This window comes from Phascolarctos cinereus, unplaced genomic scaffold, assembly GCF_003287225.1.
Source record: "Phascolarctos cinereus isolate Bilbo 61053 unplaced genomic scaffold, phaCin_HiC Scaffold_726;HRSCAF=1367, whole genome shotgun sequence".
NCBI classification, from domain to species: domain Eukaryota; kingdom Metazoa; phylum Chordata; class Mammalia; order Diprotodontia; family Phascolarctidae; genus Phascolarctos; species Phascolarctos cinereus.
Window position 1 is genome coordinate 186800057 of NW_027556098.1, and position 27712 is coordinate 186827768.

Sequence of the window (27712 nt, forward strand, 5' to 3'; positions counted from 1 at the left end):
TTCTTGTTCTCACTGCTTTGGGTTTTTTATTAGAGCATACTATAATTTTAATATGCTTTTAATTTTATGTAGTGAAATAAAAGTAAAAAAATGGATACATACCCTTTGTTGTTTGTAATGCTTAAACATCCTTATACAGTGTTCAATGATGAAGAGCAGATAAATGCCTCCCAGAGCTACAAGTCCTTTCAATACTGCATCATATTCTTCCAAAAACTCTGGATTTTTTGTTTCATGTCCATGAGGATGCCTGTGCCCATGTCCGTGTCCATGTCCATGTTGATGACTGTGGTCATGGCCCCCTTGTGACTATTTATAAGGATGATATAGTTTAAAAGTAAAACATATTATCCCAATTAAACAGTTATGTTTTCAATTTCCAGGTTTTGTCTTTCTGTGTAGAGAGGAATTCCTGAGGGACATTGGTTTAGTGCTTGGAACTTTTCCAGAGTTTTTTCTTATCTACTATCTCATTTGAGGGTAAATATAGTCTCTTCAGTTTGCTTTGTGAAGTATTCAAGAAAACGTTATGTGTAGGTGGGTGTTTAACAAACACACTTCATGGTAATTCAGCAATGAGACAGAGTAGATATTAAGAGAACACAATCATTAGGTGCTGTACTGGTTAACACAGGTTAAAAGATAACAGTTTCTGGGGAAGCTAGTGGCACAGTGGCTAGAACATCAGCCCTGTATTCAGGAAGACCTGAGTTCAAAACTGGCCTAAGACACTTGACATTTATTAGCTGTGTGAACCTGGGCAAGTCATTTCACCCCACTGCCTAGCCAAAAAAAAAAAAAAAAGACAGTTTCTTATCCTTAGAAGCTAATCATCTAAAACAATTACATAATCTATTCTCATTCTAAGCATCTAACTATGCCAAAAATTGTAAAAAAGGTCAACATGATATAGGATATTTCATAAAATTTGCACTACATATGTTCTTCACAGGCAAACTAAAATCACTCATCAATTTAACTGTTGCTCATTTTTATGAGTGAAAGTCAACCACTGTAACTTTCAGTCAATGATTAAAATTTAAAATCAGATAAAAATCAACAATATCCTTATCATCTCTAGTGCTCAGAAGTGAGGAATTTCTATTTCCAATGACTTGTGACCCTCCTGCCATGGGAAGCCACAATGTCTCAATTCCTTAAAACTATTAAACACAACATGGGCACTAAGCTTATAAGGATTATAGCAAACACCTTTCAGAAGCAATAACTGATGGCCTGGAATGAGTTAAGTCTGCATAGTAAAGAATGTACCCAATTTATTTAGAAAGATTAAAAAACAAAGAAGCGTACACATCATTTCCATGCTCAGAAGTAAATTATCTATTTCTCTCCTAGGCTCTTAAATTATACAAGGCCAATGGGACACAGGGTTGGGAAGTCACTCCCTTATTATCTCTGCTTCTTAGAATCCCTTGCTTCCTTCAACGTTCAATTCAGATGTCATTGTCTATACAAAGCTTTTCCTGGGCTCCCCTGCTGTTACTGATCTGTCTCTTCTCAAATCAGCCAGTATTGATTTATATGTTTAAATGTAATCTTAAAAATAAGCTCCTTGAGGGCAGAGACTGTTTTAGTTTTGTCTTTGTATCCCCTGGGCCCAACAGGGCTAAAATTTATCGAACTGAATTCTAGAAACCTTCTACTGTAAAAAATATGTAGACCCTACAAATCTGAAATTAATAAGCTACCTTTTGATTCTTTTTGTTAAAAATAAAATGTCCTCATCAAAATGAAGGATTGTTTAACTTTAAAAATAAATGAGTAAAATTTTAAATAACTTGGAAAGAAGCAACATAAATACAATCAACTACATTCCCATATCACGGTACAGAACACTGGGAATGTAGAATTTATTTCTATACTGACACAGTAAAGCAAACCATTGATTTCAAAATGGGAGGACAGTTAAATTATGTGAAATATATGCATTTCCTTTACTAAAGTTTAAAAAAAAGTGATGACATCATTAAGGTAGTTAGTTGTTAGTGAAGTAAAGGCATACTGCTATAAAGGAAAGAATGTTGGAAAGTGACTCATAAGACTAGGGTTAAACCCCAGCTCTACCAATGACTGTGTTAATGTTGGGAAAGTCATTAACATCTCTTGGCCCAGTTTTTTCATTTGTAAAATACGGAATTGGGCTATTTAGTCTCTAAAGGCCCTTCTTCTCTAAATGTATAACCCTATACATTATGTGACCACATCTGAGTAAGCCTTTGGAATCTCTCAAACTCCCACTTAAGAAGGTAGTCAATGGATTACTCTGATTTTGAAAGCAAGAGGTATTTAATCTGGCTAATCTCTTATCAGATTCATTAAGAGCTTTAAAAATACTGCTTTTTAAGCTGTGTTCCAATATCAGCTACCCAACAACCCAGTAAGCAAAATAATAACCAAATTATTTTTAGCTTTTACAGTTTATCATACTTAATTTTAAATAGTTTTTTTAAAATTCTTACATGTGGAAGCAGATGAAGAAGTGCATCTCCACTCATTGTTCCCACAGCCAGTGCAACCAGGAATGTGAGGAGGAATTTGAAGCATCCTTGGTTAATTATGGGAACCAAGATCACACCTAGCAGTGATAGTAGGCTAATAACCGTGATAGAAATGATACCACAAATCCAGGCTATAAGAAGAAAAAAATACATACAAGTCAAGATTTTTAAAGATATGTAGTAAGCATCAGCAAATTTACCTTATGAGCGATCAATGAAGCTTCATTGTTTGACAGAGTTGTAAGGGATCTTCTAATTTTTCACTGTAAGAATTGTGCTCACAACACTCCTGACAAGTCATCATCCAGTTTCTGCTGAATACCTTCCATGACGGATAACTCACCCTCTTAAAGGACAACCCATTGCATTTTCAGAGACCATTCCAATTATTTGGAAGACCTTTCTTATAATGGATCAATATTTGCGTAAATAAAGCTTAGTCTTGATTCTGTTCCAAGGAGCTAAGCAGAATAAATCTAATTCCTCTTCCATGGAGAAACTCTTCAAATACTTGAAAGCAACTATGGCATCTTGCCACATTCCTCACCCCCATTCCTCCCGACAATCTGCTGCCCTCTAAAATAAAGACATTCAGTTACTCTGAGCATTCCTTATACGATAAGGTTTTAAGCCTCTCCACCATTATGGTGTTCTTCTGTGGAGTACTGTCCAATTTGTTAGTGTCCCTCTTTAAGTATAAAATATACTACCTATAACCAAACCTAGAAGTTCAGCATAAAATATACTACTATCTCCCTTGTTCTAGACACTATACTCTTGGTAATGCCACCTAAAACCACGTAAGCTTTTTCTAGCAACCACAAGACATATCTTTGACTTATAGTGAACTTGGAGTCAACCAAAAGCCCTAAGTCAGAGGTTCCCTTTTTTGGTACTTGTCCTACTTGCTTTCAATAAATCTTCCTCTATTATAACTTCAATGACAGGAAAATAAATTCTATAGTTTCCAAATGAACTGGCACATAAACATTAATTTGTCGTGAAAAATTTATTTTTAAAATAGTTTTAGTATTATAAAATTGTTAAATGTTCATCAGCCTAGTCAAATAAATTAGTGAGAATCTTAATTTTATTTGGTCAGTCAACCAAGTTTTATTTTTTTATAGCTTTTGAAAGAGATACCTGAATATCATGTTCAGCCTCCAATTTGCTTCTTGTTTTGAATTTGATTCAGAATGGGACTGGGCATCTTAATTCAGAGGTAAATTGTTATAAACAAAACTAAAGTTTACAATTTTCCAATGATACACCAAAATTTTTATTAACTTTCTTAAATCAATTCAAAATTTCTGTTTAATGCAGACATCAGTTAGCTCATCTTTCACTGGATTGTTGCCAATTTTTTCTAGATCAACATGAGAAGGGTTTCCTAGCCCCAAAAATAATTATTGTGATTCTTTGTTTAAACAGCACAGTACCTACTTTCATAGAATTCTATATTTTTTTCATCAAAACTCAAAAAAATTATTTCCACATAGATTCAGACAAGACTATATAAAGAGGACCATACTTTGGTAGACCACTCCATGAAAAAATAAGACTACCTACAAACAGGACTAAAGTTAAACAAATTTTAAAAAAAGCTTTATATGCCAGAATAACATACTAAGTATCAAGACTGAATCCTTAAATACACCCCAATTTCTAATTAGCTCCTGCAATATAACTATGTAATTCAGAAAACTATCATTATTACTGTTTCCAGTGAATGCGAAGGCAATTGCTTATGGCATAGGAATGCTTTAAAAATTTGCATAAAGTTTCAGATATGTTTTTTCAGATTAGCCCACTGGAACTATATATACCTGAGGAAGATTATGGACAGCCTTACTGCTGGTAGCGTCACTGAGTATGACTTTCTGTAAGTACAAGTTTGTCCTTCCATTACAGCTGAGCTAGTTCCTTACTATTCTTGAATTCCTTGCTTCCACTCCAGTCCTTTATGCAATCATCTACTTCCCCCTCAAACATGCTATTTATTGGCTCAGAATTAATGAAAAAACCAAATTCAGTCTGTCCTAACAATGAACAAGGGGAAATGTGAATTCTGGTCAAATTTTCCAATCAAAGTCACAAGTAGATACCAGACTGAATCTCAGGAGCTGTTATGGTCTAGTATTTCATTTGAACATATAAATTACTACTTTACATTAGCTGATGGAAATGAAATAAATTGGCATCAGTTTAAAAAAAATTGCTTACTTCAATATCTTCACCAAAAAAACTCCACTTTAGAATATTTTATAAAGGTTCTAATCTAAAATGCTATTTACTAATAAAATCTAACACTGTGAATCCACAAAAGGAACTTCTACTAATCCTATGATAAGAACAAAGGAAAATTATACTTGCCCATCATGAGCATAGTCAAAAATTTTCAAAGAGAAGCTAGATGGGAGAAATATACTTGAAGTTTCCTCTTCTGGAAAATGGATTGAGTGAAATTAAGAGCTGAAGTCTCTTCCAGATCTACATTCTATTAACAACAAAAGTGGGTAACAAAATGGAATTTTTTAACTGGCTCATGGAATATTCAGTGATTTAAAAAATTGTTATCAGGAATCACAGTCACTGGAATCAGTAAGATTAAAACTAGAGAAATTTTCAATCAACAACCCCCTAACCTTAGAAATCTCAGAATTTTGGAAATGGAAGAGCCCTATTATAAGATCAGCTAGTCCACATCTCTTATTGAACAGATAAGAAGACCAAGACTCAGGCTTTTTCTTCCTCTTCAACAGAAAACTGCTAAGGAATCACAGGATGAAAAGAATTAAACTATCCTATATTTCTTAACTTCTTAAGTTAGAAAACTAAGGATTTAGTAACTAAGTTGCTATATCTAAACAGCAACTAAATCAATTTAAAATAAGAGAAGGTGGTGAAAACATATTAGGGAATGGAGTAAGTGTTTAAGTCCCTACTATGTTAAGCTTTTTACAAATCTTATCTCATTTGATCATCCTAACAAAATCCTGTGAGGTGCTATTATTATCCCCAGAAGAAAATGAGACAGAGAGAGTGACTTGCCCAGGGTCAAACAGCTAGGGAGTGTCTGAGGTTGGATTTGAAATCAGGTGTTCTGGACTCCAGGCCCTGCATTCCATCCACTGGACCACCTAGCTGCCTCAAGAATTTTTTAGTGAATTAACCTGTAATATTAGATTTCAACCTGGGCTGCACTATTTTATCACCTGGACAGCCAAATTAAACTACTACCTTCCTGGCTCAACGTCAGAAACAGAATAACAAGTTATGGTTAAGTTACACCCAGGAACCCACCTTGCATGCTCCTCCCCCTAGGGATCAGTTCTAGGTGGGTGGTCAGGAAGGAACTGACTGGGTCCACTGAATCTAACTTACCTCATACAGTTTTACCGATTCCCTCTCCTCAACCTTCAAGTATCAGGGTCCTAAGAAGCAGCTGTCTGCATTGCCCTTTCGGCTAACACAGACATCGACCAAGCTCCACTTCCCATAGTTGTATACAACTACACAGTTGTCATTACAATGCCCAGATGCTGTCTCAACAATAAGAAGCTTGTAAATCAAAGTTAGCTCATTGCAGCCATATTTACTCTGCAAAGCAGAGTTTATTAGTTAGAGGCATTACTACCACAAATGAAATATACATATGCAGAACCTATGATAAAAAGGGTCTGATTAACAGAGGGACAGGTGCCAAAGCAAGAAATGTTCACTAGCACCAGTCCTAACTAGGCAGGGAGTATGTGCCTGTTCCCAGTTCACTATTCTAAGCAGAACACACCAGCAGCACCCACTCCCAGATGCCATTTAGTGTCATGACTGAGACTTGATTCATTTTTACTTGGCAATCTTCTTTGTAAGATAAGGACTTTCTAATTCCAATTTACAAATGGGAGAATAATGGGAGCATAAGAAAGAGCTTGTCTCTAGTTTTGTGCCTACCTGGATAAAAAAAACTAAAACCCTTAATGATAAGATACAATAATAAGGTATCCAGTTCAGAAATTCTCCCCTGAAGTCTTAGACCATAGATATGAGTAAACAACCACACTGAACAGAGCTGAAGCAGGTTCAGAATGTGGGGGCCATCTTGGTTACTGTCTGGCCTCACCAGCCTAAATTCTAGATTTATCTTGCTGAGTTTTGGAAATCTAATACATCCATTTCTGTGGCTCTTGGAATAGACTTTAGAGAGGAGTCTTTTCTCAAGAACAGTGACTCTGGCTCAGACACAGAAACTGTAGCCAAACTATTGATGGCTTCAAGACAAACATTAGGCAATAAGGGCTAGCTAGCACTTAGCACTCTAAGCTTTACAAAGCATTTTACACTTTATCTCATTTGATCCTTACAACAACCCTAGGAGGTAAATTTATTATCCCCATTTAATAGATGAGAAAACAAAGGTTAAGAGAGGTCAAATGAATTGCTCAAGTCCCAGTGGTAATACGTGTCTGAGGCAGAATTTGAACTCAGGTCTTCAAACTTTCAAATCTAACACTCAATCCACCACAATATGCCATCTAGTTACCTCCAGGTTACAAACCCTACAACAGAGATGGCCCAATCAGATTAAAATGTAATTGGGAAATGTTTAACAATAAAAATATAATAGATCATACGTAATGTTAATTTGTGGTTTTCTTAGTATGTCACCCATAGGGATCTGTTTCTACTTGAATTTAATATTATAGTTCTAGAATATCTAGGAAAAGTCTCTGGAACCCTAGAATTAGAACCTAATGTACCTCTATCAGCCCTTGGGAATATGGGTGTTCTGCGGAATTCTAGATTGTTGAAGAATGTTGACTATTGGGAACAGGGTATGAAGGACTACACAACCAAACTGTTCTAAGGACAATGTGGGGATCATAATTAGATCTGTAGATAGCACATGCAGGCAAGTTCATTCCTCCAACAGTCACCCTATAAATTTAAAAGACAATTTTACCTCTGTAGAGATTAAAAACCCAGGCAACTAAGCAAAGCGTGGCATAAAACTTCTAGTGCAAACCGCAACCTCCCCCCCCCCCCAAATGAAAAACCAGTTAGCACACATGAAATCAGTTATAGTCCATTAGGGCCTATCTATCTACATACCAATACCAGAATGCGACTGAGTGCCACAAGGTGTCACAGCATGGCTTGGGTAAATATATAATTAAAATTTAAGCTAGAAGAATTTAATAATGGCAAGAAGTCAACAAACAGGAGTTATGGATCATGTGGCTCATCAGAGCAAATCACAAGATAACTGAGAACTTCTGACCTAGCTTAAGAGAACTTCTAGTATATACTCTCCACTTAGAAGGGGCAGGGCTTAGCTACAGTCTGGGTCTTGAGATTCCCAGGGCTGTGGCAAGGTGTTCCCTCTCTGCTGGGATGCCTGGGTCGGGGAAAATTGCTGCAATTAGTATTTAAGCTTTTTCCTAACTAAAATCCTGGAGAACCAGGAGAAAAGATTGGTCCTGAATTTGTGAAATTTGGTAGGTGTGGTGTCCAGGTCATGCAGTCCTAAGCAGCCAGTAGGGCTTAATTCCTTTCGTCTTCATTGGAGTGAAGGCTGAGGACCATGTAAGGAGGCCGTGCTTGGCAAGATGACCACACAAGTTTTCAATGGTACAAAACGATGCAGGCGCAAGAGAAGCAGAGCTCTGTGGCTCCAAGGGAACACCTTCTTTCTACATACATCCTGAATGGTTCTAGATCTGTGATGAAATTCTCCCAGTTATTCATTGTAGAGGACGGTGGGTAAAATATCAAGTTAAAAGACAAAGCATGTCTATGAGTTAAAAAGTTATTTCCGAATTTGCCTTTTCTTTGAATTGCTGCCACAAACCAAGCTTAAATCAAATTTACAACAGCAGCCAACAACAAAAAAAAAGAGGAGGAGGAGGAAAAAGAAGATGGTGATTAAGAGAGATTGAATGACAGAACTATGACCCAGTACACATATTCTTCAGTCCAAACTTCCCATCTTAGGGGGTCGATTCAAGTCCAGTTTATGGCACACGCACATTTCATTTGTGGGACTGGGTGACAATTAACTACTTACAACTAACAGACACTTTCTACCTTGCATAATATACCTGAAAGTGGGTTAATTCAACAAGTAGACTTTGCTTTATGTGGCTCCTAATGCTCTTGCCATTATACTCAACTGCTTCCTTTAGTATAATTTTCCATTCTTTGAAATATGAGGAAAAACTCATAGAATAAAACCTCCTAGAACTAGAGGGCAAAGTAGAAATAGAGAAAACCAACTAGTCACCTCCTGGAAAAAAACAAAACAAAAACACAAAATGAAAACTCCCAAGAACATCAGAGCCAAAATCTAGAACTTACAGGTCAAAGAAAAAATTGAGCTAGCTTCCAGAAATAATCCAAGTACTGAGAAAGCACAATCAAGATTATACAAAACTTAGCAGCTACCATTATAAAGGAGGAGATAATTTCAAATGTGATATTACAGAAGGCAAAGGATATGGGCTTACAGCCAAGAATAACTTACCCAGCAAAATGGAATATAATGCTACAGGAGAAAATATGGACTTTTAGTGATATAGAGGACTTCCAAGAATTCCTGATGAAAAGACACAAGCTGTGTTAAACTTTGAAGTTCAAACAAAAAAGTTAAAAGAAATATTAAAAAGGTAATCAGGAATGAATAATGATAAGGGACTAACAAGGATAAACTGCTTACATTCAAATATGGAGAGATGATACACGTGTCACCTCTGACCCCCAAACCACAATAGAGTTCTAATTAGACAAAGCATGGGAGTGGTTCTATTATCTCTTAATGACCTTAAAGAGAGGAATGGAAAGAGAGAAGACGGTGAAGGGAAAGGACTGTTAGGGAAAATTATCTCACATAATCAGTGTGTACAAGTAGACAGAGGAGGGGCAGGAGTGGAGGGGTGGGAGAACAGTTGATGCTTTAACCTCACTCTCATCTGAAATTGTTTATGAAAGGATGAATACACATACTCACACACATAGAGTTGGGCATAGATCTACATTTCACTTTACAGGGAAATAGGAGGGAAAGGAAAGAAAGAGGAAGGGGGAATTAAAGAGAGGGTAGGTTAAGGGATGGACGGAATGTTGTTCAGTCATTGTGACCCCACATTCGGGGTTTTCTTGGTAGATACTGGGAGTGGTCTGCCTTAATTATAGATGAGGAAACTGAGACAAACAGAGCTAAGTGACTCGCCCAAGGTCACATAGCTGGTTAAGTATATGAAGCCAGATTTAAACACAGATGAGTCTTCCTGACTCCAGGCCCAGCACTCTATTCACTGCACCACCTAGCTGCCTAAAGGAAGGGATCAGTCCTAAACAAAGCAAACTCTAAAGATAACAAAATATCTATGGTTCTTTTTGAGGTGTCAAAGAATGGTAATCTGAGGCACCACTCATAAACTGGGAATGGAAAAACAAGTTAAGGTAAATAAATGTGATAGAATGCTATTGTATTTTAAGAAATGATTAAGGAGATGATTTCAAAGAAACTAGCAGACTATAATGAACTAATCAGAGTGAAAAGAACCAGGAAAACAATACTATGACAACAAAACCATAAAGGCAAAAAACTTTGAAAGAATTAGAAACTCATAAGTATAATGACCTATCACGATGCCCAAGCATTAATGACATGCTACCCACCTCCTGATAGAGGGATAAAGGACTAAGAGAACAGAATGAGATAAATATTCTTTTGGACAAGGATGATATGGACATTTGTTTTGATTAACTGTATATGCTGTACCTGGTTTTGTTTTTCTTTATTTCTCAGTGGGAGGAATATTGGGCTGAGAGGATGGGAAAGTGGATTTTTGCTGAGTGAAAATAATAAAATATAATGTTTAAAAAAGAAAAAAAAAGAAAAGATTTGGCAAGTGATTAGATATGGGAATGGGGGAGGAAGAAGGTGCAAGTGAGCTAGAAGAGACGTTTACTGTAGTCCAAAATCTTTTTTTTTTAATTTTGTAGCTGAGAAAATGGAGGCCTAGAGCAGGTCAGACAGATTAAGTAACAACTAGGATTTGAACCCAAGTTCTAATTCCAATTCTACCTATCTAAACGTTTTACCAAGTGAAAATGTTGTAGAATGACTTTAGAAAAAATTTCAATTGACAAATTAACTTAGGCAAACTAATGGTCTTAAAATAAATGAAAAATATTCAAAATACTTCAATACCTTTTTGTTACACCTCATGTAACGAAGAAATGTGGAAGTTAATATTTTAAAGCCAAATAAGGGGTTATGAAAGCCCTCATTTATGTGCAGCTTCAGTTGGCAGTAAGAAAATGTGACAAATGTGGAGGCAGTGGCTATGGCAACTATCTGAGCCATCTATAAAACTAAGGCTATCTTTATAGAATGCCAAAACAACCAGTCAATTAAGTGCGTGGGGGGGGGGGAGGGCAGCGAGGCTCCAGTTTCATTTTGTGGCAAAATGATTCCTTCGAATATCAGCTAATTTTATTTTTAAACCTTTCTATCTAGTTGCCTTACTGGATAAAGTATAGCTCTATGATGCAAGCAATGAAATTTGCCTAATTTTATTTTGTCTAACATTCAAAATTACTGTTGAAGACATGTTAGCTGAATTTTGAAAATTCATTAATTTTACACATGATGATTATAGGTAAAGAGAACAATGTTTTTAAGTATGCTTTTTTTTAAAATCCAGATATTCTTTTTAAAAAGAGTAAATTCATAAGTCTCTCAATAGTAAATTTTTTTTTATAGATAAGTGACCCATCACTTGTGGTTACTCAACTGCTTCATAAAGGCATAGGAGAATGAATTTTAGCCTTTATCACATGAAATTACTGTATTGTTTAGTAACAGTACTAATAATAGTAATATCATCTAGCATTTACATAGCACTTTGCAAAGATTTACAAAGCACTTTGCAAATGTTATCTCATTTCATCCTGACAACAACCCTGGGAGGTATAACATAATAATATATTATCATAATATATTCTCTTATTTTATAGATAAGGAAACTGAAGCCAAGAGAGGCTGTGGCTTGCACTTGGTCATAGAGCTAATTGGTGTCTGAGGCTGGATCTGAACGTGGGTATTTTAGACTCCTATTGACTTATTCCTATTCACTGTAGCACCTAACAGCTTTAGTCCAGTTAGTACATGAGAAAATTGAAGTTTATACTTGCAGGTAAGCACATACAATGTCAGAAGTAGGATTTGTATTCAGGTCTTCTTGACTCAAGTCCACTATGCTTGCTGCCCCTCTAGGGGGGACACCCCCCCCCCCCGCCTCAGGTAGTGTGTGGCCTCAATTAGGTGATAGAAGTATTCTCTTATAAATGAAAAAACAAAAACAAAAACAAGAAGTGTCTATGATATGCTAAGTGCTGAATTAGGTACTGAATGAGATAAAAAGTTGATTTGAGTTGATTCTGGTCGGGTAAGAGCTTAAAATCTGCTTGGGGTGGGTGGTGGAGGGGTTGTTGAGGCTATCTGGGGTTCAGTGATTTGCCCAGGGTCAACAAGCTAGTAAGCATCCCAGGTTGAATTTGAACTCAGGTCCTCCTGACTCCAGGGCCAGTACTCTACCACAGCACCATCTAGCTGCCGCTATACTTTGTAAGATAAAGACAATAGTTCATTTTTCCCAGAAGTGACAGTGGCTATAGGCAATAAATAACTGTGCTTTTTGTCATTTTTTTAAAACTTACCTTAGTATATATACTAGTAAGGTTGCAATAAAGGTAATTAATTGTCCCTGCAGATCTGGTTGGGCCTCAGTAAAGCATTTAATAAATGTTTTTTGTTGACCAGCTCACTTTTTAAAAGATCATTTTACATAAAGGAAAATAAGTAATTCCCCCCTACTAGATATCAACTTTTTAAAATTGGAAATTGCCTGCACACTTAGATTTTAAGGTAGTGAATTTATATATATATAGGTTGATAATCCATATAAAAACATGCAATACATGAGTATAGTATGCAATTTATGTGTAGATATACATTTAGTATATCTTCTAAAGAACTCTGAGGGTCTGATTCTCCTAGACTGATTCTTTTGAGTAGACAAACTAGGCCATTTTCCCCTCATTTCTTATGTAGCCTTACATTACTGAATGAGTTATTACCACAGACAAACTGAGACCTGGGAAAGACCTTAGCTTAAAAAGACCAAGGTTTCCCAATGCATCCAGGGCTATCACCTATGTCTTGCCACTGGACCCAGATGACTCTGGGGGAGAAAATGAGGCTGATGACTTTGCACTGCCCTGCTTCATGTAATTCCAACTCACTTGCAAGTCAAGATATCACCCTTCTGATGTCATTGGACCTCTTTGAGAACTAAGGACGAACAACAACATGGAGCACTGAGTAAGGACTGAAGCTTAGTGTGGAGCATCCACCTTAGAGTCACACGCAAAAACTGCCAGACTACAATCATCAGTCTAATTTCTTAAGACAAAGAATTACAACTTCCTATATTGTTCACCCATCATAACTTGTTACAAGGCTTGCCGGGTCTCTTGCACAAATTACAACTGTTTTTTGTTCTCTGTCCCATACACAAAACAAGGGTCCCCTTATTTCTTAAAATGGCTCCTCACTTACATTAGGTCCATTGCAGACCTATCCATTTACTTACTTTAAATTTATATTCATTTTAAATTAGATCTTACTTGTATCAAAAATGTTTAAGGACTGACCAATTTTGAGGAAAGTCTTAATCCTTCCGGCAAACTTTTAGAGCCTCCAAGAAAGCAGTTCTGCATCAACAAGTCAGGAAAATTAGGTGAAGAAAATTATTCCATATCTTTAATGTTTTCAAATGGCATTTAAATTACCATTCTAGTTTCCACATTTTAAACTGTTTTTATTTGAATCTTGTCATTTATCTGGACATTATAAGTAGATACTATAGACAATAAAAGCAAATTACTCTGTTCCAAGTTGTTGGCTCAATTCTAATTTCTCTGGTAAATAACTGACCAAAAAAAGGTCTGTTTTCAGAAGTTTACCAAAGGAATAATATGTAGACTGAGTTCAACTAGCCAATGTTTTCTTTATTTGTACTCAAGATACCAGATGTAATTTTAAAAAAAAGTGCTAAATGCCTACAACTAGCTTCACTTATTGTGCGAATTAGGTCACTTAAAACGGTCAAGATCTTCAAGCTTAGTTATTCGCCAACTCCCTTTCTCATTATCTAGATAGAAAATGCATTCTTTTAAAAAGGAGCGCTCATCTGTGGAAACTTTCTAATTAACTTGGTTCAAAGCATGTGCAATATGACAGCTTTCTTCACTGTTTCAGCATTTTAATTGGCAGAAAATGCTTAGCGGCCTTTTCACACACCCCCCCCCTTGGTAATTAAGCTAGGGTCAACTCTATGACTAAATGAGTCTATCTTGTGAAACAAACGATTTGCTTCCATTGGCAGCATAGAGTGTATTTGGTTTACAGCAGTCTTTGAACAAAGTTAATGAGGTAGTAGCTATGTCACTACAGGAGATTTATATAGAACAAGTTAACCTTTCTTAATGATGCAGTAGTCATTAAAAATAATTACTTGCAGGGCATTCTCTAACAATTATGAACATCTATCAGGACAATTAATTCAAGCTTCATTTCTGACAATGCTAATAAACACCCGCAAATGAATAATCAATATTCACTATTAGTAATATATTTGTTTTCAGAACAAGAACAGTTTCTTTCAATTATTTTCACAGTGTAATAGCTGCTAATATTAAGTCCATTCAAGCATCAGTCAAAAGCTTCATAAGCACGTATGGATTACAGCAATATTACACAGCAAATGCTAATTAGAAAATCATAATTCATCACTGACATCAAAGCAATGAGTTAGAACTTTTAAAAATTATTTTGTTTCCTAAAAATAAGGAGACTGGGGAGAGAGAAGGGTAGGGAAGAAAAGGCTATTAGTATCTACAAGAAGGAAGAGAAAGGACTGTCTTTTTTCACATTTAATAAGAAAAACAAACTATATGATTAAAGAAACTTCCAAAGAACTCTCCACAAGGCCTCTCCCCATGTTCCTGCTGTAAACAGATCAAATGCTTTTCCTGAAATTCTGCAAACACTAGCCTAGGAAGACTCCCTTCACTCTCCCTCATCCCAAAAGAACTAGGAGAGAAAGCAAACAGCCCCGACTCAAGATCACAGTTTACAATCCACTGATTAAAAGTATTTTTCTTTACTCCTGCTTTTTCAACTCTCCAGATCTTTAAGAATCTTACAAGATCCTAAGCTTTACTCACCAACAGGGTGCCTGCCTGCCTACTCTTCAATCTAGACCAGGGATTCAGCTCATCTACCCAGATTTGTAGTACTTGGTTATCGTCAGCTTCTAATGACTGACTTCCTCTAGATATTCAATTCTCCTGGTCTCCATCTTCTCTGTTCACTCAACCTTTGAGAATGACACACTTAAAAAATTCTCTTATTTATGCATGTGTTCTTATTCTATAATAAAAATATTACTTCAAAATCTTGTGTTTCAAGGCTTAAGAAGTGCCTTTGAATCCTGTTATAAAAAATTTGTATACAACCTATTTTAATTTTACTGACTTCACATCTTACTTCAACCTTCATCTTTCTAAAATCAAGTCTTAACCTTAAATCTTCAGGTGCTGTATTTGGGCAATATTAGGGGAAATAATATTACAGGAAGTTCAGAGAAATTAATGTCTCCCATTAGGAGAGTTTCAAAACATTACAGTAGGGCAGAATTATAATGTGTTATTAGGAAATGTTGATCATGCAGTTTTATGCAAGGTAAACATGTATTTAACAATTAATAAAAATTATCCTCATAACTGAACTCCTCTAAAGGATCTCAGTTTTAAACTGTTTGATCCAGAATACCTCTTTCTCCTAACCCTTTGTTTCCTATCTTTAAATCAGTTCTCTAGCTACGAAAAAACTTTGCCTATATCAAAGTTACTTGATTTTTAAAAATAACCTTTGTATTAGAATCAGAGCTTGATCACACTCTCTCATCTCCATTCCATTTCCCTACCCTTGATGGGTATTACTGATGAAGAGCAGAGCCTGAGCTTAGCAGTGCCTGATACACAGCAGGTACTTAATAAATGCTTAATGTCTTGACTTAAACAAAGCTCTGGCCCAGTTGAGGTAAATGTATTGCCAACTTTCCCCAGTACAAAATACACACAGATGCTGATAAGAAAAATCAAATGCAAAGCTTTGCTTAAAACAATAAAAATATGTAGGGATAAATTTTAATTAGGATAAATGGATAATACACACACAGAGAGTCTTTCTTACCTGATGCACCTATATTTGCCTTATCCGAAGAGAACATGTTTTTATCCTTGTTGATATCTTCCAATAGGTGTTCATCAAAATGCTCAATGCAAAGTCTGCTGTCAATTTGATACAACAACGCAGGACAAAGATACGTAAAGAGATCAGGAGAAATTGGAGTGTTGGCCCCATGACCATAACATCGTAATAACTGGGTAACATTCAAACACTGGAAAGAAATAAACCCATTTCAATACATAAAAGGCACTACTGAGAAAAAGAAAAAGCTAACTGGGTATCTATTAGAAATGTAAACTATGACAGGAATCACATTCCTGTACCTCTTAATATTAGTAGTATTATCATAAATTCAAAATGTCCAAAATGTCAAACGCTTAGCTGTACAAGATAAAGCAGATGGATTATCCTTGCCCTTCAGAACTGTCTTTACCATGATGTTCCCAGGTGCTAAGGCCTTTTTTGCCCCTATAAACATCACTGTATGTTTGCCAAATGATCCTTGGACCACAGCTTTAAGCATCACATACAACTTGTATATTCAAGGAGTAAAAAGTGAAAGAGCATTCTGAACCAAGGGTGACAACAAACTTGATTGTAATTCTGCTTCAAGAACTTCTTTTCTTAATTAAAGTAGCATATTTACCTCAAATGTTAAGGCATTCACATTGACAAAAAAAATCCTAAAATACAGAAAAGTGACATTAAAACAGTTTATCAGCATAGGTGAGCCTTTAAAGCAATGAATATCTCTTAATGAATAGGTAAGAAAATGCCAGGGAAAATTTGAAAACTGACTCAAAACTGGGCCTCCTCCCTCTCCTCTTAAAAATCTTCCAATAAAGGACCTGGCCCCAGTTACAAAGTGCCCTGGTAGCAAAAAGGCTAGTGCTATGAACTAACAGCTTGAATTTGGATCCAGATCAGCAACTGAAAGCCAGGATGCAAAGGGTTTTGAAACCACTAAAAAGAGAGAATTAAAAGCAACTAATGGAGAAAAAAGAAATTTGCCTGGGAAGGACAAGTGAGATAGAGGATAACATGCAGTGAGCATCTGCATGGGTAGGATAGCCATGGGTATGTTTGTAGGTAGCAGGAAGGATACAGGAGTTGGTTCTAATACTAACCTAATACTATACCCATATACTATGTTCATAAACACTTAGGAAAAGAAGCCAGCAGAAGTTAGTCACCAAAAGCCAAGTAGCTTTTCAGATGTTCTGAAATTTTTCAAATGTATGAACTATACAAAAAAGCATGGGGATTTTTTTTTTCCAAATCATATTGGTTAGAAGTTTCCAGTGAGGAACTCCATCATCATATTGGCATTGGAGCACCCACAGCTCACAGAGAGGACTTTAAGCAAGGTCTGCCTGACTCCAAGGACAGCCCCTTCTCTATGTCATTCAACTTTACTTTGTATATAATTAAAAACCAAACCCAACCCAACCAAAAAACCCTAGTTTTTTCAAACCTCTGGAAAAGCCCAACCTTGAATACTCTCATCTGCCTCCTTTGCAGGAAAAAATGGAGAAGAATATTAAACTGTGCAGACTGGATCTACTACAAATGTTACCTAATCTCAACTGGGCTTTCATTGCAACAAAGCAACTTATTTTTGTTGTTCAATCGTCTCAGTCTCGTCTTGACTCTTTATGACCCCATCTGGGGTTTTTCTTGACAAAGATACTAGAGTGGTTTGCCACTTCCTTCTCCAGCTCATTTTTGCAGATGAGGAAACTGAGGCAAATACGGTTAAAGTGGTTTGCCCAGGATCACGCTACTAGAAGTGTCTGCCTGAGGCCTGTTTTGAACTCAGGAAGATGAGTCTTCTGACTCCAAGCCCAGCACATTACCCACTACGCCATCTAGCTGCTCCTCTCTAATCAATTCACTATTCCACTCCCTAGACTGTTTAAATCTTCTCTTCTTATCTCAAGTCTCTCACAGTACCCACTCTCACCACAACCTTTCAGCTGAGAGCCTCATCTCATATATGCCTATATTTTTAAATAAAGTTTTGTTGTATTTTAAAATGTAAGAACCATTCCTGGTTCACAGGCTGCACAAAAATGAGTGTTCGATCCCTGGTCTAGACAAACCATAAACGCAATAAATCAAGCCCTGTTTTGTAGCTGATTTCCCTCTCAAGCTGTGTCTAATACATCCCTAGCCAAAATGCCTAACTAGATCCTGCTATTCATCCTCTATCTCTCCTCTACTTCCCAGCTAAATTCCTTGAGAAAGTCTTCTATACTAGCTGCTTCTACTTTCTTTTCTCTCAGTGGCTTCAGTTTAAACCCCCTGTAGTCTGGCTTTAGACCTATCATTTAAGTAAAACTGCCCTTCCCAAAGCCACCCACAATCACTTTATTATTAAATTTAATGGCCTTTTCTCAGTCCTCTTCATTAACAGCTGCATTTAACATTGCTGACCACCTGCCCCTTCTGCCTCACTCTTTGTCTTCCAGTCTTCAGGATACTTCTCTCTTGGTTTTCTTCCCATTTGCCTGACAATTCCTTCTCAATCTTCTTTGCTACATCTTCATTCATGTTATGCTCACTAACTCTGAGTGCACCCCCCACCCCAACCCCAAGACTTTTTCATTAGACTGTGAGCTCCTTGAATACATGGACTGTTTTGGTCTTTTTTTCTGAATCACCAGGGCTTATCACAATGCCTGGCCTGTATAGTAAGTACTAAATAAACACTCGTTGATTTGACTCCTTCCTTAGTGCTGTTCTTTTTTCCCCCTCTACACTACACTGGTGATCTCATTGGCTCCCATGGGTTCAATTATCCTATCTATGCTGATGATTCCCAGGTGTATATATCTATCCCTAGTCTTACATATAACCTTTACTAACTACCTTTTGGGCACGCAGAATTAATGTACAGTACATCTCAAATTTAACATGTCCAAAACAAAATTCATTTTAATCTTTCCCCCCCCAAAATCCTCCCCTATTTCCAACTTCTATATCACTGTCAAGAGTACCACCAGCATTCCAATCACTCAGACTTCCAACCTCAGTGTCATTCTTAACTCCTCACTCTCACTCACCCCAAATATCTAATGTGCTGCCAAATCTTGTCATTACTACCTTTGTCACATCTCTCAAATGCTCCCTTCGAACAGCCAAAACCCTAGTATGTGCTCTCATCACCTCTTGCCTAGATTACTACAATAGCCTTCTAATTGGCCTCCATGTTTCAAGGCTCCAGTCCATCCTCCAATCAGATGCTAAAGTGATTTTCCTGAAGCATAGGTTTTTCTCATGACAACTCCCCTCTCCCCACAACTCAAACTCCAGTGGCTCCTTATTACTACCAGGATCAAACATAAAGTTCGTTACTTGGCATTTAAGCTACTCACAACCTGGACCTTTTCTGTATTATTTTTACTCTTCTTACATTTCACTCCCCTCCACACTCTACCATCTATCTCTGTTGACCTAATTGCTATTGCTCATACAGGACACTGTCTCCCACAACTGGGATGCTATACCTCCTCACTGCATCTTCTCTTCATTTCCCTGGTTTCTTTGAGACTCAGTCTGAATCTCACCTTTGGGAAAAGGTCCTTGTTAGTGCCCCCTACCTGCTAATGCCTTCCCCTCTCAGATTACATTCTGCATAAATCATGTATGTAGTCACTTATGTGGTCTCCCCCACCACGACAAAATAAGCCACTGAGGATAGGACTGTTTTTGCCTTTCCTTATATCCCCTGTGCCTAGAAAATAGCAAGCACCTAATCAATCCTTCACTGACTGACAAATGAAAAACTAAGAACTTGAAGCAAAGAAGTGGCATCAATAACACTTACATAGACAAGTTATACCTAGTGATATTAACTCCCCCCCCAAAAAAAAATCTGAACCAAAGTATAAACATTTAAATGGTAAGGGAACACTTTCAGGAAAAATAAAAAATAAAGTACATTAAAGCTCTAACATCTGATTCTAGTATTTTATTGGTTTTTGGAATTTTCTGTCAAAATATGAATGAATTACTATTTTGCTTTCTCTAACATCTTCGACTATTCAAGTATTAAGAATAACCATCAGGGGGAGTTTCACTTCACACTTACCTCTTCATGATGATTATGATCCCTGTGACTACGTGCTGAATAGACTGCATTTTTTTTCACACTGTTCTGCTTGTGTGGAGCTTCCCTCTTTTGTACATGCTGATGCTCATCTTCGTTATGAGAATCAGGACCTTGGTGTCCGTGGCCATTGTGGCCATTATGGCCATTATCATGGCCATTATGCTCTTGAAGGTGTACATGATCATATTTGTGGACCCGATTATGCTCATGTTGTTCACCCTGAGAAGTTTCACTATTTTTCTTTCCTTTTCTTCTCTTCTTGGGTTTCCGAAGTTTAACTTCAACTTGCTCCTGAGTTGTGTTAGTCTCAGATAATGGTTCATGGCTTGGCTCTCCATGCTCACTGTGAGTCATGGAATCATTATGAGAGTGGTGGGTAGTGTTATGGTCAGGGTGATGATGCAGATGATGGTGGTGATGGAGGTGGTGATTATGGTCATGAGAATGTTTATTTTCAGATTTTACAGGTATTTCAGCTGTGTCTTTTTCTGGTTCACATCTGTGGTTTCTTTTTGATGTTCCACTAGTGCCAGTTTGATTTTCTGAATTAAAATGATTACGGGAATGTTGATGGTTATGAGAGTGAAAATGTTTTCCTTCCTGAACCGCCAAAACATCTAAGTGAGAAACATGATCATGGCCAATATCCTCATGATTAATCTCAACTACTTTTATCTCTCCAAGGCCCAAGCTTGTTAAAAGTTTCTCCAGACCAAAAAATGATAATCTTCCATTTTCACCATAACGAGCAAAAAGTTTTTCAATGTAGTATTTTTTTTCATTTTCAGCATCCGGCACTGAAAATTTACTTGCCTCCGATTCTGTTATACCACCATGGAGATATGGTGCCTCTGAGATCTGGTAATCATTATGGTTGTGATTGTGATGGTCATGCCCTTCCTCGTGGCAGTGATTACACTGATGGAAAATAAAGGTCAGCAAACAAATGAGGCAAAATTTTGTGTGCATGTGTACCTTCATTTCTGATCTTCCTGAGAAGGAGAGAGGGGTGGGGAAAGGGGAGGAAGAGAAAGAGAGAGAGAAAAAGAGAGATTAATTTCCATTTGTTGGAGAAATTTTTTTTAAAAACCCACAGACCTTCTAATAACTATTTTTCAATTTATACAAATGCTTCTCCAGCACTTTCTGCTCCTTGTTGATCCTTTCTATATTCAATCCAGTATATAAACTTATTCCACTCCTCTATACTAAAAACCCTTCTTCTTTAACTTTACCTAGATATCATCTCCTTCTCCTAAGAGTAATCTCACCTAACCAACACTAAATACCTGACCACAAGGTACTGCATTCTATTGGTTGAATGTTTATGCCATTTTTGCTTTTATATTATCTATTATAATAATGACATTCAATATTATAGGAACTTGACAACATAGATCACTATTACAAGGCAGTCCCCCAAATTATCAGTGCCTGATTTACATTCAAGCTTTACTTGGTTAAGATCCATACTGATTACCACAACCAGGTAGCAAACTGTTAAATCAATAGTTAGGTGAATAAATGTGGAATATCTCAGACAGACTGATACAGACTTCCACAATCTGTATCAAATCCAGTAAGTTAACGCTGGCTGTGGATTCCAGGCAATGTACAGGTGACCATCACTATCATCAATCATTTGTTTTCAAATAATACTTTGAGACTTAATAAAACATATAAAAACGTAACTTTGTAAACTACTGAAAATTACCAAGGGTCATCAACTATAAGAAAGAATATTGTACAGTGCAAACAATTTTTTTAGAGTCCAAGGACCTAGATTCAAATTCTTCTATTACCTACTATCTGTGTTGGCTTGTGGAAAGTAAGTTAACCTCTCTGAGTTTGTTTCCTCATTTATAAAATGTGGGAATGGGACTAGAGAGCCTCTACAATCTCTTCCAGCTCTAACACTATGATCCTATAATCTTATAAAGGAAATTTTGTTGTTAGCTTTCAGTCATTTAGTCATGTCTGACTCTGTGACCCCATTTTGGGGTTTTCTTGGCAAAGATATTAGAGTGGTTTGCTCTTTCCTTCTCCACTTCATTTTACAGATTAAGAACTGAGGCAAACAGAGATAAGTGACTTGCCCAGGGTCACACAGCTAATAAGTGTCTAGTGGCCAGATTTGAACTCAAGGAGATGACTCTTCCTGATTCTAAGCCCAGTACTCTATCTACTGTGCCACACAGCTGTTTTATAAATGAAAAGATCTACACAAATAAGAAAGGTCATGATGGATGAGTTTACTAATCATAAAATAACTAGTGTCCTAGAGCAATAAGAGTCCTATAAATATCTGGGATTTCCTTAGGCAAATGGGATTTAGCCACATAAACATTCTAAAACAAAAGCATTCCATTCATGTGTCAATACAATATTTAAGACTGTTTAATGGAAATAAAGTAAGGCAATAATCCATCAGCAACATCATTTATATTATAATTTTAAAAAATAGACTAATAAGAAATTAGAAGGTTCTGCAAACAGCAAAAGTCTTAGTGACAAAACATACTAAGTATAACCAAAAAGCTTCAGTTTGAGATATCATTTTGTTACGTGAAGGTGATATAATTATCAATAAACATATTACTATCATATTACAAAACTGAAGGGTTATTTCTGTTGCAGCCTCTATAAACACCAATTAGGAATACAGGTTTTCTCAATTAGACCAAGGAGGGGAAACTCAACTTCTCAATGTAAGCCATTCTATTTCTGGACAACTCTGATTATTAGGAAGTGTTTTGTGACATGAAGCTTAAATTTGCCTCTTTGCAGCTTCCATACATTGTTCCTGGTTCAGTCCTGTGGGGCCAAACATAACAAGTCTGCTCCCTTTTCCACAAGGCAGTCTTTGAGGAAAGCATGACTTTCATGTCTCCTGAGTCTTCTTTTTTCTTTGGATATTCTCCAGCTTATTAATACCCTTCTTAAACTATGGTGCTCAAAACTGAACACAATACTGAAGATGCAGTTTGATAAGGGCAGAGTACAATGGGATTATCAGCTCCCAATCCCTGGAACATATGCTTTTCCTAACGCAGCCAAAAGACAGCTTGCCATATCACATCATTCAGTTGCCATGTCACGTTACTGAAACATATTGACTTTGCAGTTCACTAAAACCCTCAGCTTCTTTAGAGACCAAATACTACCTGTCTATGGCTCCCAGTGATCCACCCCATCTCACTCTTAACAGCATTGCCTCCACTATCATCTGTACCTTTTCACCTTCCACTTCTGTTTACTGGCCACTTCACTACTGCCTACAAACATGTCCATGGCTCTCTCATACTCTAAAAACCTTGACTTGATCATTTCATCCCTGATAATTATCATCCCACATTTGTACCTTTTGTGGTTAAAACTCCTTGAGAAGGCTGTCTACAATAGGCACTTCTACTTCTCCTCTCACTCTCTTAGCTCTTCACTATCTGACTTGTGACCTCATTATTCAATTGAAAGTGCTCTTGCCAAAGTTATTAATGATCTTTTAATTGGCAAATCCAATGGCCTTTTCTCAATCCTCATCTTTCTTCACCTCTCTGCAGCCTCTGACACTACCACTCTGTTCCCCTTGGTACTACCTTCTCTTCAGGTTCTTGGGCATTCCCCTTCTCAGTTTCCTTTGATGGATCTTCATTCAGATCACATTTGTTAACAATGAATGTCTCATAAGGCTATCCCCCAATGTCTCTTCTTCTATACTACTTTACTAGCAATCACATCAGTTCCTATGGATTCAATTACCATCTCTACCTTGATTTTCAAAACTATTTATCTAGCCCTAACCTCTCAGTTGACCTCCAATCTCCAGCTGCCTATTGCCATCTCAAAGTGGATGTCCAGTAGACATCTTAAACTCAATATGTTCAAAACTAAACTCATTCATTATCTTTCCTTCCCATTTCCAAACCTATTAGTGGAGAGGGAAACAACATCCTTCCAGTTTCCCAGGTTCACAACCTAAATGTGATCCTCAACTTCTCACTTCCTCTCATTCCCAACTTCCAAATCAAATTTGTTGCCAGGGAAGCATGAAAAACCTGAAGTTTAGGACAGTGCTACTCCACCCCAGGAACAGGGCCTAAATTTAACATAAAATTAAAGGTCAAGAAATAGGCTGAAAATGAGGGGGGGGGGGAAAGCCTGTTGAAACTTACTACAGGGGCAGGGAAGAAGATCAAAACACAAACTTGGAAGAGGACAAAAATGTAAAAAAAGACTATATGTGAATCCTCAAAGAAAAATGTGAATTGGTGTCAGTCCCAAAAAGAACAGGAAGAAGTCAAAAGGGATTTTTAAAATCCAGTAAGAGAGGTAAAAGAAAAACTGGGGGGTTGGGGAATGAGAGTGATACAAAAGAATCATGAAAAAACAGTCAACAGCTTGGTAAGGAAAGCACAAAAAACGGGGGGGGGGCGGGGTAAAGAGGTACAAAAAAGTCAATAAAGAAAACAACTCCTTAAAAAGTAGAGTTGGGGGGCAGCTAGGTGGAGCAGTGAATAGAGCACCAGCCCTGGATTCAGGAGGACCTGAGTTCAAATCTGACCTCAGACACATAACACTTACTAGCTGTGTGACCCTGGGCAAGTCACTTAACTCCACTGCCTAGCCAAAAAAAAAAAAAAAGAGCAGAGTTGGCAGGGCAGCTCAGTGGTGCAGTGGATAGAGTACCAGCCCTGAAGTCAGGAGGACCTGAGTTCAAATCTGGCTTCAAACCAAACACTTGACACTTAACAGCTGTGTGACCTTGGCTGGGCAAGTCACAACTCCAACTGCCTTAAAAAAAAAAAAAGCAGCAAAGTTGGCCAAATGGAAAAGGAGGTACAAAAGCTCACCCTTGAAGAAAGTCATTCCATAAAAATTAGAACTGGACAAGTGGAAGCTAAAGAATACATAAGACACCGAGAAACAATAAAACAAAGTAAAAAAAATGGAAAAATTAGAAGAAAATGTAAAATATCTCACTGGAAAAACATCTGACCTGGAAAACAGATCCAGGAGAGATAATTTAAGAATTATTGGACTACTTAAAAGTCATGATCAAAAGAAAGAGCCTTGCTATCACCTTTCAAGAAAATTATCAAGGAAAACTGTCCTGATATCCTAGAAGCAGAGGGTAAAATAGAAAGTGAAAGAACCCACTGATCACTTTCTGAAAGAGATCCTAAAATGAAAACTCCCAAGAATATCACAGCTAAATTCCAGAGCTCTCAGGCCAAGGCGAAAATACTTCAAGCGTTCAGAAAGAAACAATTCAAATATAATGGAACCACAATCAGGATTACACAAGATTTAGCAGCTTCTACATTAAAAGACTGGAAGGCAAAGGAGCTAGGATTACAATCAAGAATTACCTACCCAGCAAAACTGAATGTAAGATCATCACTATTATTCAATATTGTACTAGAAATGCTAGCTATAGCAAAAACACAAGAAAAAGAAATTAAAGAAATAAAAATAGGCAATGAGGAAAGAAAACTATCACTTTTTGCTGATGATATGATAGTATACTTAGAGAATCTTAAAGAATCAACTAAAAAACAATTAACTACATCAGCAAAGTCACAGGATATGAAATAAACCTACACAAATCATCAGTGTTTCTATGTACTACCAACAAAACTCAGCAACAAGAGATAGAAAGAGAAATTATATTCCAAATAACTACAGGATACAAAATACTTGTGAATCCAACTGCCAAGACAAACCCAGGAACTATATGAATACAATTACAAAACGCTATTCACACAAATAAAGACAGATCAAAACAAATGGAGAAATATATTCATTGCCCATGAGTAGGGCTAAGCCAATAAAATAAAAATGATAATTCCACCTAATTTACTTATTCAGTGCCATACCAATCAAAGTAGTGAAGAATTATGTTATAAATCTAGATAAAGTAGTAACAAAATTCATCTGGAAAAACAAAAGGTAAAGAATATCAAGAGAATTAACAACAACAAAAACCCAAACCATTAAGGAAGGTGACCTAGCAGTTCCAGATTTCAAACTATGTTACAAAGTGGTAATATGCCTAAGAAATACAGTGGTGGATCAATGGAATAAATTAGGTTTACAATACGCAGTAGTAAATGACCATAGTAACCCAATGTTTGATAAACATGGAGATCCAACCAAGCTTTTAGAGTAAGAGCTCAACGTCTGACAAAAATTGCTGGGAAAACTGCAAAACAGTTTGGCAGAAACTAGATATAGACCACTATCTCACACTGTATACTAAGATGAGGTCAAAATGGATAAATGATTTAGACATAAAGGATGGTACCACAAATAAATTAGGGGAGCATGGAAAAATGTACCTGTCACATTTATGGGTAAGGGAAGAGTTTATGACCAAACAAGAGTAGAGGGCATTATGGGAAGTAAAACAGATAATTTTGATTACATGAAATTAAAAAGCTTTTGCACAAACAAAACTAATGCAGCCAAAATTAGAAGTAAAACTGAAAGATGGGAACAAATTTTTCACCAAGTTTCTCTGATAAAAGCCTCATTTTTCAAATACGTATATACATATATGTGTACATACATACATACATACATACATATATATATAACTGAACTAAACTTATAAAAATAAGAGCATTCCCTAGTTGATAAACGGTCAAATATGAACAGGCCATTTTTAGAAGTAAACAAAGTTATCAATAGGCATGTGAAAAAATGCTCTAGGAGAAACACAAATTAAAACAACTCTGAGATATCACCTCATACCTTCCAGATTGGGTAACATTACAAAAGAAGAAAATGACAGGTTGCAGTGGATGTGGAAAAATTAGGACACTAATGCACTGTTGTAGGGAAGCTAGGTGGCACAGTGGATAAAGCACTGGGTTTGAAATCAGTAAGACCTGAGCTCAAATCTGGCCTCAGAAACTTACTAGCTATGTGACCCTGGGTAAGTTCCTTAACCATCTGCCTCAGTTTCTTCATCTATAAAATGAGGTAGAGAAGGTAATGGCAAACCACTCCACTATCCATGCCAAGAAAACCCCAAAAGGGGTCACAAAGAATTGGACACTACTGAAAAATGACTGAATGACAACAATATGTTGTTGGTGGAGTTTCAAACTGGCCCAGCCATTCTGGAGAACAATTTGGAATTACATCCAAAAGGCCATAGAACTGTGCATACTCTTTGACCAGGGATTACCACAAGTAAGTCTGCATCCCAAAGAGATCAAATAAAAGAGAAAGGGACCTATTTGTATAAAAACATTTATAGCAGCTCTTTTTGTGGTGTCAAAGAATTGATGAGGAGATGCTCATCAATTGGGGAATGGCTAAACAAGCTATGGTGCACGATTGTGATGGAACACTATTATGCTATGAAAAATGATGAGCGGCATGTTTTGCATGACTTCCCATGTATAATCTATATCAAACTGCATGCCTTTGGGGTGAGACTGGGGATTTGGAACTCAAATCTTTTAAAATAAATGTTATTTTTTTTACATGCAACTGAGAAAAATCACATAAAAAAATAAAAGAAAACGACAAGAAAAAAGAAATGACAAGCAGGATAGTTTCAGAAAAACCCTGGAAGATTTATATGAGCTCATGCAAAGTGATGTGAGCAGAACCAGGAAAACAGTATACATTGTAACAGCAATACTGTAAGAATGATCAACTGTGAAAGACTAAGTTAGTCTGAGCAACACAATGATCCAAGACAACTCCAAAGGCCCATGATGAAAAATGCTATTCATCTCCAGAAGA

General features: G+C 36.8%; 1 protein-coding gene across 5 annotated transcripts in view; it reads right to left on the reverse strand.

Moving 5' to 3' along the window:
• SLC39A10 (solute carrier family 39 member 10) overlaps positions 1–27712 on the reverse strand; it is a 143390-nt gene that overhangs the window by 14795 nt on the left and 100883 nt on the right. For all 5 annotated transcript variants that reach the window (XM_078146917.1, XM_078146918.1, XM_020993523.2 and 2 more), the window contains 4 exons: positions 19934–20946; positions 15844–16051; positions 2481–2650; positions 103–309 (listed from right to left, as the gene is read on the reverse strand). In XM_078146917.1, coding sequence (XP_078003043.1) covers positions 103–309; positions 2481–2650; positions 15844–16051; positions 19934–20935 — 1587 coding nt within the window. In that variant the 5' untranslated portion in view covers positions 20936–20946. The remainder of the gene's footprint in view (positions 1–102; positions 310–2480; positions 2651–15843; positions 16052–19933; positions 20947–27712) is intronic.